Below are 12,831 nucleotides of genomic sequence, written 5' to 3'. Positions count from 1 at the left end.
AAGGCCATCACGACTGCGAGAAATGGAGCGCGTCAACGGTCTAAACTTCAGAGAGTGCCAAATTTTTCCAGCTTAGTCCTACACTGCATCAAACATCCCTATACATGTCTCACAACCAGTTAGTCCAAAAACAATCCTACACTAAGAAGAAAATCAAAGAAAAACACATGGGTTGCCTCCCAAGAAGCGCTGATTTAATGTCACGGCACGACGCAGGTTACCATCAATCACTTGAGATAGATCATTGACACTACATGGCTGTAATCAAACTTGACAAGATAGTGCTTGACTTTGTGCCCATTAAATCTGAAGATCTCACCATTTTTGTTTTTCAAATCAAGAGCACCAAACGGAGTCACAAGCACCACCTCAAAAGGTCTACTCCATTTTGACTTAAGCTTTCCCGGAAACAGTCGTAACCAGGAATTGAACAAGAGAACCAAATCACCCACTTTGAACTCCTTTCCACGAGCATACTTTTCATGTAAGTACTTCATCTTGTCCTTATACAATGACGAACTGGAGTAGGCATGAAACCAGAACTCATCAAGCTCATTAAGCTGCCCCACCTGAAGATTTGCTGCCATATCCTATTCATGATTTAACTTCCTTAAAGCCCACATAGCCTTGTGCTCTAACTCAACCGGTAGATGGCAAGCTTTCCCAAACACCAACCGGTATAGAGACATAACAATCAAAGTCTTGTAAGCAGTCCTATAAGCCCGCAGAGCATCATCCAATTTCTTTGACCAATCGATCTTATTTGCATTGACTGTCTTTGACAATATGCTTTTGATCTCCCTGTTGGAGACCTCAACTTGCCCACTAGCTTGAGGATGGTAAGGGGTATAAACATTGTGATTGACACCATACTTTGCAAGCAAAGTGTCAAATGCCTTATTGCAAAAATGAAACCCCCCATCACTGATGATTGCTCTAGGAGTGCCAAACTAAGTAAAGATACTCTTCTTGAAAAAAGCCACAACACTCCGGGCCTCATTTTTGGGTAAAGCCACGACCTCAACCCACTTTGAAACATAATCAACGGCCACAAGAATGTACGTGTTGCCACAAGAACTTACAAATGGACCCATGAAATCAATGCCCCACACATCAAAGATGTCAACCTCGAGAATAGTGGTGAGAGGCATCTCATCCTTCTTTGAAATTCCACCTGCTCTTTGACACTCATCACATTTCTTCACAAGTTCACTTGCATCCTTGTACAATGTAGGCCAATAAAAACTACAACTAAGCACTTTTGAAGCTGTCCTCGCCCCACCATGATGACCACTGTAGGGAGAGGAATGACAAGCATCAAGAATACTCATTTGCTCCTCCTCTGGAACACATCTTCGGATCACACCATCATTGCAGATTTTGAACAAGTAAGGACCATCCCAGTAGTAGTCCAAGCTATCCCATTTAAGCTTCTTCCTTTGGTTAGAAGAGAGCTCATATGGAACAATACTGGTTATAAGAAAGTTGGCAACATTCACAAACCAAGGCATGCTATTCACAGATACAAAAAGGAGTTGCTCATTAGGGAATGAATCATTAATTTCGAGGCCATCACAAGGCCTCCCCTCCTCCTCCAAATAGGACAAATGGCCCGCTACTTGGTTTTCACACCCTTTCCGGTCCACAATCTCAAGACCAAACTCCTGAAGCAATAAGACCCATCTCATCAACCAAGCTTTGGAATCCTTTTTTGACATCAAGTAGCAGAGTGCTGCATGGTATGTATGAACTATTGCCTTGGCACCCATGAGATACGGCCTAAACTTCTCCATTACGAACATAATTGCTAACAATTTTTTTTCCATCACCGTGTAATTCACTTGAGCATCATTAATTGTTTTGCTTGTATAATACACTGGGTGAAACATCTTATTCACTCTTTGACCCAAAACCACTCCTACTGCAACATCGCTTGCGTCACACATGAGCTCAAAAGGTAAGCTCTAATTGGGTGTGGTAATAATGGGAGTGATTGTCAATTTGTACTTGAGGAGTTCAAATGCTTTCATACATTCCTCATTGAACTCGAACTTGGCCTCTTTTTCCAAGAACTTGCACAAGGGATTCACTACTTTAGAAAAGTCTTTAATGAATCTTCGGTAGAACCCTTCATGCCCAAGAAAACTCCTAACCCCCTTGATTTAAGTAGGAGGAGGAAGCTTTGAGATCACTTCAATTTTAGCCTTGTCCACCTCTATGCCGTGCTTTGAGATCTTATGGTCGAGGACAATGCCCTTCTCGACCATAAAGTGGCATTTTTCCCAGTTAAGTACAACATTGGTCTCTTCACACTGGGCCAATACCTTGTCAAGATTCTTCAAACATTCATCAAACGAGTCACCCACAACACTGAAGTCATCCATGAATACCTCCAAAATGTCCTCCACCATGTCAGTAAATATAGCCATCATACACCGGTGGAATGTAGCCGGTGTATTACACAACCCAAATGGCATCCTAGAAAAGGCAAAGGTACCATACGGACATGTGAAGGTGGTTTCTCCTGATCTTTCGGAGCAACCAATACCTAGTTATAACCTGAGTACCCATCCAGAAAATAGTAGAAGGCACGCCTAGCAAGTCTATCTAGCATATGGTCAAGATAATGCAATGGAAAGTGATCCTTGCGGGTCACTTTATTCAGCTTGCGGTAGTCCATGCACACCCTCCATCCGGTGACAGTCCTGGTGGGAATCAACTCATTTTATGCATTGGTATCAACAGTCATACCACCCTTCTTCGGCACATATTGCACTAGCGAAGTCCAAGAACTATCCGAGATAGGGTACACAACCCCTGCATCCAACCACTTGATCACCTCGTTTTTGACAACCTCTTGCATAGCCTCATTCAACCTCCTTTGATGTTCCACGGAGGGCTTGGCATCATCTTCAAGAATAATCTTGTGCATGCAAAAAGCGGGGCTTATTCCCTAAATATCAGAAAGAGTCCATCCAATTGCCTTCTTTCTCCTTTGGAGCACCTCCAGTGTCGCATCTACCTGCATGTTAGTAAGATAAGAGGAAAGAATAACTGGCAAAGTTGAACTAGGGCCTAAGAATTCATACCTGAGGTGTGGAGGCAACGGCTTCAACTCCAACACAGGAGGTTCCTCTATTGAGGGCTTTGTTGGGGGAGTCTTTCTACTCTCAAGATCCAAAGAGAGCTTTCGAGGTTCATAAGAGTAAGAGCCCATTCCATGCAAAGCATTGACACACTCCACCCGACCTTCATACTCATTGACATCAAGGTTCAACATCACCGCTTCTAGCGGGTCCTCCACATTGATCATTGCACTAGTATCATCAACTATAACTTCCGTAATAAGATCCACAAAAGAGCACACTTCAGTATTATTGGGCTGCTTCATTGATTTGCACACATGAAAGATAAATTTTTCATAACCCACCCGGAAGGTGAGCTCCCATGCTTCCACATCAACCAAGGCCTTCCTAGTTGCAAGGAATGGTCTTCCCAATATGATTGGAACCTCATAATCGACCTCACAGTCCAAGATCACAAAGTCAGCAGGCAAAATGAACTTGTCCACCCGAACAAGAACATCATCAATAATACCAAGCGGCCTTTTCATAGTCCTATATGCTATTTACAACCTCATAGAAGTAGCCCTAGGTTTACCAATACCCAAAGTTTTAAACATAGAGTAAGGCATCAAATTGATACTTGCACCCAAATCGCACAATGCCTTTGCAAAATCGGTGCTCCCAATCGTAAATGGAATGGTGAAAGTACCGGGATATTCAAGCTTTGGAGCCATTGAGTGCACAATTGCACTTACTTGGTGAGTCATTTTGATGGTCTCACAATCCATGGATCTCTTTTTAGTCACCAAGTCTTTCATGAACTTGGCGTAACCTGGTATTTGCTCAAGAGCTTCCACCAAAGGAACATTGATTGATAAGCTATTCATCATGTCAATAAATTTTCTAAATTGATTCTCATTCTTTTTCTTCACAAGACGTTGAGGGTAAGGTGGAAAAGGCCTTGGCAAGGGAGCTTTAGCCTTGGGCATTACCATTTTTGGTATGTCTATTACGTGTTCCTTAGACAGGTTCACGTCATCTTGAGTCTGCACCTCATTATCATTAATATCAATTCTCACTTCTGCATTTACATTCTCTTCACTCACTTGCTCATCAACCATAGGAACATCATCATCTTGTACTTCAACCTTTTCATTCACAATTTCCTTTTGCTTGGAGGTATTCACATCACCACCTCGACAACTTCTAGTAATCACCACCATTGCATGCCCGGTGGTGTTCCCACCCTTCGGGTTTACTATCGTATCACTATGTAGAGCCCCCTTAGGACGAGTATTCAAAGATTGCGAAATCTGGCCAAGTTGAACCTTCAAATTTAGGGTTGAAGTATTGTGGGATGCCAACTGGGCATCGGAGTCAGCGTTCTTCTTCATCATTTGTTCAAACATCATCCAAATCCTTCCCATCTCATTGTGTGACGAGCTAGGACCTTGGGACGGAAAAGGAGGTGGGTTGTTTGGTTGTTGAAACATCGAAGGTCTTTGAAAGACTTGCCCCCTATTCCCTTTGTTGCCATTATTCCAACCCCCTTGGTTGTTGTTTCCTCCCCAATTGTTGTTGTTGCCACTCCTCTTGCCCTGGTTGTCCTGGTTGCCCCAAATCTGATTGTTGTTCCCCCAGTTGCTATTGACTTGTTGGTTTTGATTCCCCCGATTGTTATTGCCTTGTTGGGTTTGATTCCCCCAATTTCCTTGGGATCTCCACTATTGTTGTTGGTTATGAGCATTGCCCTTTTGTCCTTGGTAATTGTTCACTTACTGCACTTCTTCATTTTGCTCGTCATAGCCCTCATCTTGATTGAAACCACCACTACCTTGCTCATATTACTTCGGACTACCTTGTCCTTGTTGACCTCTTTGTCGCCTCTTGTTGTCCAACATATTGACACCTTCCAAAGCATTTACTTGTCTAGGAGCCTGAACTTGTTGCAATTGAGCTTTTTCCAACTAGTTCATTGTTATAGTTAACTCTGCTATTGCCTGGCCATGATCATGGAGCTCTTTGTGCAAGTGGATGATAGTGGGGTCACCCTGTGGTACATTAGCTTGACTTTGTCAAGCTGAGGAAGTATCTGACATCTCATCCAATATCTCACACGCCTCATTGTACGGTGTGTTCATAAAATTTCCCCCTGCTAGCTAGTTCACTACACACTGATTGGTCGTGTTAATGCCACGGTAGAATGTCTACTAAATCATCGCTTTGGTCATGTCATTGTTCGTACATTCTTTCACCATTGTCTAATATCTCTCCCAGATCTCATGAAGTGGTTCATTAGGTTCCTGCTTGAAGGCCAAAATCTCATCTCTCAAAGTCGCCATATGCCCTAGCGAGATAAACTTGGCTATAAACTTGTCCGCTAACTCATCCCAAGTAGTGATGGAATGGTTGGGAAGCCTTTCAAGCCAGTCCAAAGCTTTCCCTCTAAGTGAGAAAGGGAACAATCTCAACCGAAGTGCATCCTCTGACACATTTGCTTGCTTGATTCGTACATTCTTTCACCATTGTCTGATATCTCTCCCAGATCTCATGAAGTGGTTCATTAGGTTCCTGCTTAAAGGCCAAAATCTCATCTTTCAAAGTCGCCATATTCCCTGGCGAGAAAAACTTGGCTATAAACTTTCCCGCCAACTCATCCCAAGTAGTGATGGAATGGTTGGGAAGCCTTTCAAGCCAGTCCAAAGCTTTCCCTCTAAGTGAGAAAGGGAACAATCTCAATTGAAGTGCATCCTCTGACACATTTGCTTACTTGCATCCCCAACAGGTATCCACAAAGCCTTTGAGATGTTTATATGCATTCTGATGGGGAGCACCCGTGAATTACCCTCGCTGCTCCAACAAAGTCAACATCACATTTGTAATTTGGAAACTGCCTGCCCGGATCTGGGGTGGGACAATTGCACTAGCATATCCTTCATTTGGAAGCACCCGAGGAGCCGCTCTTGGAGGTGGCTGGGGAGGATCTGGAACATTATCATTGGCCTGGAGGCCTATCCTTTGAGTTTGAGGCACTTTAGGTACCTCAGCATCAATATTATCATCAACCTCCTCCCCCGGAATAACATTTCCAAGAGGGTCATTGTTTGCCATTTTGTACCTGAATTGGCGACACACACAAATTAGTATCACAGAAGGAAAGAAAAACAATACACAAAACTATTTAAATAGATAGCCAAAATAGTTAGCTCCCCGGCAACAGCGCCAAAAATTGATCGGGTCCAACCTTACACCACTACAGAGTGGCAAGAGCGATCGATGCAGCTTTTACCCGAGAAGGTCGGGATCGAATCCATAAGGAGCTAATATAATGTTTGGTGTTGGATTCCTATATAATCTAGCAATGTGTAGTGCACTTAATTGCACTTCCAATCATTCTTATTTGTTTGTTACTTCTAATTTTAATACTAAAGATGCACGAATTAAGCTAAGTAGATATTTTTGTATGGTTTTCTAAATGGGTAAAAAGGCACTAGGGAAGTGACTTACTCCTAGGTGAGTATCTAACAGGATCTAGAACTTAGGGCAATAATGTTATAGTTGGGATAGTGATATAGCCAATGCACGAAGCTACTCACTCTACACCTCTCGGTAGTAAGAGTTACTTTGCCCTAATTGGCTTTCTCAAGCCCAATTGGGTGTTCAATTTGTGCAAGCAATGTTGGCTCAAGTCAGGTATTACTATCTCTAGGTTTAACCCTTTAATTTGGGCTATCAATCTCTTGAATACACCCGAATTCCTTGTTGGCATGAATTTCCTAGACTCAATCTCTCTTTCTCAAGAAGAGCCTAAGTTAAAAAGGCACAGATTAGTGTTTGCAACTAATAATTCAACATAGAAAGCATAAATCGGGCCAAATATCAATCACCCATAAACATCGAAGCCCTAAAATAAAAGGCCCATTAAATATCCACACTAGGGTTGAGCCACAACCGTAGCTAATGGGTTTAGCTACTCATAATTGAAGAAGAAATCATAGATTGAGATGAAGGATAATCCATAAATTGCAATTACAAGATAAGAGTCTAAGATTAAAAGCTAATTAAGCTACAAAATTACTCAAAATAGACAAAAGTCGGCGTTCACCTGCTTAGCTAACATAAAATGACCTACAAATCTGAAAAAGTAGTATTTACACACAGCTAAATTTTTTGGACAAAAATGCCCCTAACGGAGGTACCGCTGACAACGGAAAATGGACCGCTGCAGCGGTGAGGTTACTGTGGCCGCATAAAATCAACTGTGGACCGCGGTCTTCAACTTTAGCTCAATCTCCAGGTTCTCTGAATCTCTTTTCCACGTACCGTGGTAAACGGACCGCTGTCACGGCGGAGGCACCGTAGCTGCATAAAAGCACCGCAATCAGCAGTGACTTGAAAAGCCTCAAATATCATCTCTCTGAACCTTGCCATTGCAGACTGCGAAAAAAGGGCCGCTGTCGTGGTAGGTCCTTCACGTCCGCGGTGGATTTTCCGCTGAAGCGGTCAAGTGACTCAGCTTTTACTTGTGTAGGTTTCACTCCTTTTTGAGTTGGTTTTGACTTCTTTGTCCCTTTATGACCAAACACTGCAAGCAAACACAATAAGTTAGCTTTTGAGAATACTTGTACACATTTTTAATGCAAAACTCAAGTAAAAAAGGGCATAAAATAGACTAGAATCCCTAGTTATCAGCCCCCTGACTTGGATCGCCTACTATTTTTTCGGGCCATCAAATACGACATAAGGAACCATAGCTTCCGCCCTGCCATGACTGTTCCTCGTTTCTTGGCGTTTCATGGTCATAAAATTAGAATTCCGCCCAATTCCCAAATTTTCGTGTGCTGTAGCCTGTGCCTTTCACATGGGCCCAAGCCTCAGGACCCGGATCGCCTAAAAAAACTTTTGTGCCAGCAAGTACGACCTAAAAACCCATATTCACCGCCCTGCCATTACCGTTCCTCATTTTTCGGCATTTTACAATTAAAAAATAGAAATTTCGCCCGATTCCCAGATTTTCATGTGCTATTGCCCACACATTCTGTATGGGCCAGGGACCCCGATTGTCTAAAAAATTTACAGGCCATCAAATACGACCTAAGGAACCAAAGTCACCACCTCGCCATGACGATTCCCCGGTTGTTTGCGTTGTATGGATATAAAACTAGAATTCTGCCTGATTCTCATATTTACTTGTGATATAGCCTACGCCTTCTGCATCAGCCCGGGCCCATCACCTAAACTTTTTTGGGCCATCAAATATGACATAAATAACCATAGTCACCGCCAAGCCATGACCATTCCTCATTTTTAGTGTTTTACGGCCACAAAACAAGAAATCCACCCGATTCTTAGATTTTCGTGTGTTTATAGCCCACGCCTACCATATGGGCCCGAACCTCTTGACCCGGATCATAAAAAAAATCCGACTGATCAAATAAAACCTGAGGAACCATAGTGACCACCCCGCCTTCATATTTAGCGTATTACTACCACAAAATTGGAATTCTGCCAGATTTCTAGATTTTCGTGTGTTATAGCCCACTTCTTCCGCATGCGCCCGAGCTCCGGGAATCAGATCGCCTAAAAAAATTTCGACCCATTAAACATGACCAAAGGAATTATCGTGTGCTATAGCCCACACATTCCGCATAGGCCTAGCCCCCAGACCCGGATCGCCTAAAAAAATTTTGGGCCATCAAATACAACCTAAGGAACACCGACTCGCCTAGATCGTTCTTCATTTTTTGGCATCTTAAGGCCATAAAACTGGAATTTCGCCAAATTCCTAGATTTTCGTGTGCTATAGCCCATGCCTTTCGCATCAGCCCCCAGACCCGGACTCACATCGCGTAATATTTTTTCGAGCCATCAATTATGACCTAAGGAATAATAGTCACTGCCCCACCATGACCATTCCTCATTTTTTAGCATTTTACGATCATAAAAATGGAATTCTGCCCGATTCCCAGATTTTCGTGTGCTATAGCCCACGCCTTCCGCATAGGCCTGGACCCAGATTGCCTAAAAAAATTTTGAACCATCAAATACGACCTAAGGAACTATAGTCACTGTCGCACCATGACCTTTTCTCATTTTTTGGCACTTTACGGCCATAAAACCAGAATTCTGCCTTTTTCTAAGATTTTTATGTGTTATAGGCCACGCTTTCTGCATGGGCCCAATCCCCCAGACTCAGATTACCTAAATAATTTTAGAGCCATCAAATACGACATAAGGAAAAATAATCACTATCCCGCCATGACCGTTCCTTATTTTTTGGTGTTTTTTACATTCATAAAACTTGAATTCTGCTGGATTCCCAGATTTTCGTATACTATAGCCCATTCCTTCCGCATGGGCCCAAGCCTCTAGACACAGATCACCTAAAAATTTTCCGGTTTTCAAATACGACCTAAGGAACCGTAGTCACTGTCCCACCATAACCGTTCCTCGTTACTGGTATTTTACGACCATAAAACTAGAACTCCACCCTATTCCTAGATTTTTGTGTATTATAGCCTACGCCTTCCACATTGGCTCAGGCCCCTAGACCCGGATCACCTAAAAATTTTCTAGGTCATCAAATACTACCTAAGGAACCATAGACATTGCCAATCCATCATTGTTCCTCATATTTTTCCATTTTACGGCTATAAAACTGGAATTCCGTCTGATTCCCATATTATTTGTGCGCTACAGCCCACGCCTTCTGAATGGGACCGAGCCCCAGGACTCGGATCGCCTAAAAATTTTCCAAGCCATAAAATACGACCTAAGGAACCATAGTCACCATACCTCCATAATCGTTCCTTGTTGTTAAAAGTTTTACCATCAAAAAACTAGAATTTTACCTGATTACCATATTTTTGTATACTATAGCCCATGTCTTCCGCATGGGCCCGGGCCCCCAGACCCGGATCTCCTAAAATATTTGAAACATCAAATACGACCTAAAGAACCAGAGTTACTATCCCGCCATGACCGTTCCTCGTTTTTTGGCATTTTACGGCCATAAAACTAGAACTCCTCTCGATTCCTAGATTTTCGTGTGATATAGCCCACGCCTTCCACATGGGTCGGGGCCCTAGACCCGGATTGCCTAAGCTTTTTCAGGGTCAACAAATATGACCTAAGGAACCATAGTCATTGCCCCTCCATGATCGTCCCTCATTTTCTGCCATTTCACAGCCATAAAACTAGAATTTCGCCTGATTCCCAAATTTTCATGTGTTATAGCCCAGGCCATCCGCATGGGCCCGAGCCCCCAAACCCGGATCACCTAAAAACATTTCGGGCCATCAAATATGACCAAAGGAATCATAGTCACCGCCCTGACATAACAATTATTCGTTTTTACGTTACACGGCCATAAAATTAGAATTCCACCTAATTCCCACAGTTTTGTGTGCTATAGCCCACGGCTTCCGCATGGGCCCTAGCCCCTGGACCTGGATCACCCAAAAAAATTTCAAGCCATCAAATATTACCTAAGGAACCATAATCACTGCCCCGCCATGACCATTTCTCATTTTTGGTGTTTTACGGCCATAAAATTGGAATTCTGCCCGATTCCCGTATTTACCTGTGTTATAGCCCACACTTCTACATTGGCCCGGGACCCTAGACTCGGATCGCCTAAAATTTATTCGAGCCATCAAATATGACCTAAGGAACCATAGTCACTGCCCTGACATGACCGTTACACATTTTTTAGCATTTTACGGCCATAAAACTGGAATTCCGCCCGTTTCCTAGATTTTCGTGTGCTATAGCCCATGCCTTCCGCATCGGCCCGGACCCCGGGCTTTGATCGTCTAAAATTTGCAGGACATCAAATACGACCTAAAGAATTATAGTCACAACCCCTAACATGATTGTTCCTCATCTTTTGGCTTTTTATGGCCAAAAAATTCGAATTCCGCTAGAATCCCAAATTTTTGCGTGCTATAGCCCAGGCCTTCGGCATGGGCCCATGCCCTTGGACCCGGATCGCCTAAAAATTTTCTAGGCCATCAAATATGACCTAAGAAACCATAGTCATTTCCTCTCCATGATCGTTCCTCATTTTTTGCCATTTCACGGCAATAAAACTAGAATTCCGCCCGATTCCCAAATTTCCATGAACTATAGCCCACTCCTATCAAATATAGCCTAAGAAACTATAATCACCGTCCCTACATGACCATTCCACTTTTTTTGGTGTTTCATGGTCATAAAAAAGGAATTCTGCCTGATTCTCAAATTTTCGTGTGCTATATTCAACGCCTTCCGCATGGGCCCGAGCCCCAGAACTGAATCCCCTAAAATTTTCCCGAGCTATAAAATACAACCTAAGGAACAATAGTCATAGTCTCTCCATGAATGCTCCTCATTTTTTTTTTGTGTTTTACGGACATAAAACTGGAATTCCGCTTGATTCCCAGATTTTTGTGCATTATAGCTCACGCATTCCGCATGGGCCCCGGGTCCCCAGATTCGAATAGCCTAAAAACATTTCGGGCCATCAAATGCGACATAATTAACCATAGTCACCACCCCACCATGACCATTCCTCGTGTTTCGGTGTTTTACGGTCATAAAACTGGAATTTCGCCCGATTCCTAGATTTTCGTGTATTATAGCCCACGCCTACCGCATTAGCCCAGGCACCCGGACCCGTATCGCCTAAAATTTTTAGGAAATCAAATATGACCTAAGGAACCATAGCCACTACCCCTCCATGACCGTTCTTCGTTTATTTGTCGTTTTATGGCCATAATACTAGAATTCCCCTTGATTCCCAATTTTTCACGTGTTATAGCACACGCCTTCCGTATGGGCCCGATCCCTCAGACTCGGAGCGCCTAGAAAATTTTTGGGCCATCAAATACGACCTAAGGGACAATATTCACCACCCCGCCATAACCACTCCTCGTTTTTTGGCGTTTTACGGCCATAAAATTAGAAATCCGCCCGATTCTTAGATTTTCGTGTGCTATAGTCCACGCCTTCTGCATGGGCCTGAGCCCCTAGACCTGGATCGCCTATAATTATTCAGGCCATCAAATATGACCTAAGGAACCATAGTCACCACCCCACCATGACCATTCCTCATTTTTTGAGTGACCACCATAGTCACCACCGCATGGGCACCAGACTCCCAGACCTCGATCGCCTAACATTTTTTCGGGCCGTCAAATACGAAATAATGAACCATAGTCACAGCTCTACCATAACCATTCCTCATTTTGTTTGACGTTTTACGGTCATAAAGCTGGAATTCTCCGGACTCCCAGATTTTTGTGTGCTACAGCCCATGCCTTCCACAAAGGCCCGAACCCCAAACCCGGATCGCCTAAAAATTTTCCAACCCATCAAATATGACTTAAGAAACCATAGTCACCACCCCTCCAAGACCGTTTCTCGTTGTTTGGCGTCTTAAGGCAATAAAACTAGAATTCCACCAGATTCCCAGATTTTTGTGTTCTATAGCCCATGAACCTGCATCACCTAAAAAATTTCCAGGCCATCAAATACGACCTAAGGAAAAACAGTCGCAACCCCGACTTCACCGTTCCTCATTTTTTAGCATTTTATGGCCATAAAATGCACTTCTGCCTGATTCCCAAATTTTCGTGTGCATAGCCAACGCCTTCCGCATAGGCCCGGCCCCTAAACTCGAATCGCCTAAAAACTTTTTGGAGCATCAAATACGACCTAAGGAATCATAGTTGACACCCCGCCATGAATTTCCCTCGTTTTTTGGCATGTTACGGCTATAAACTGG

General features: G+C 43.3%; 2 protein-coding genes across 2 annotated transcripts; both read right to left on the bottom strand.

The window, feature by feature from the left end:
• Nucleotides 1-227: 227 nt before the first annotated feature.
• On the bottom strand, nucleotides 228-587 carry LOC138884007 (uncharacterized). Its single transcript, XM_070164743.1, has one exon. The coding sequence runs from the start codon at nucleotides 585-587 to the stop codon at nucleotides 228-230; it is 360 nt and encodes a 119-aa protein (XP_070020844.1).
• A 3,041-nt stretch (nucleotides 588-3,628) lies between these two features.
• On the bottom strand, nucleotides 3,629-6,176 carry LOC138884006 (uncharacterized). The gene is made up of 4 exons (XM_070164742.1): nucleotides 5,911-6,176; nucleotides 5,589-5,778; nucleotides 3,872-4,672; nucleotides 3,629-3,787 (listed from the first exon to the last, which is right to left on the bottom strand). Exons 1-4 carry the CDS (start codon nucleotides 6,174-6,176, stop codon nucleotides 3,629-3,631), a joined length of 1,416 nt encoding a protein of 471 aa, XP_070020843.1.
• Between the last annotated feature and the right edge of the window lie 6,655 nt (nucleotides 6,177-12,831).

The sequence above is a fragment of the Nicotiana sylvestris genome, chromosome 12, assembly GCF_000393655.2.
Source record: "Nicotiana sylvestris chromosome 12, ASM39365v2, whole genome shotgun sequence".
Taxonomy (NCBI): Eukaryota; Viridiplantae; Streptophyta; class Magnoliopsida; order Solanales; family Solanaceae; genus Nicotiana; species Nicotiana sylvestris.
This window is presented reverse-complemented; position numbering and strand designations above follow the sequence as displayed.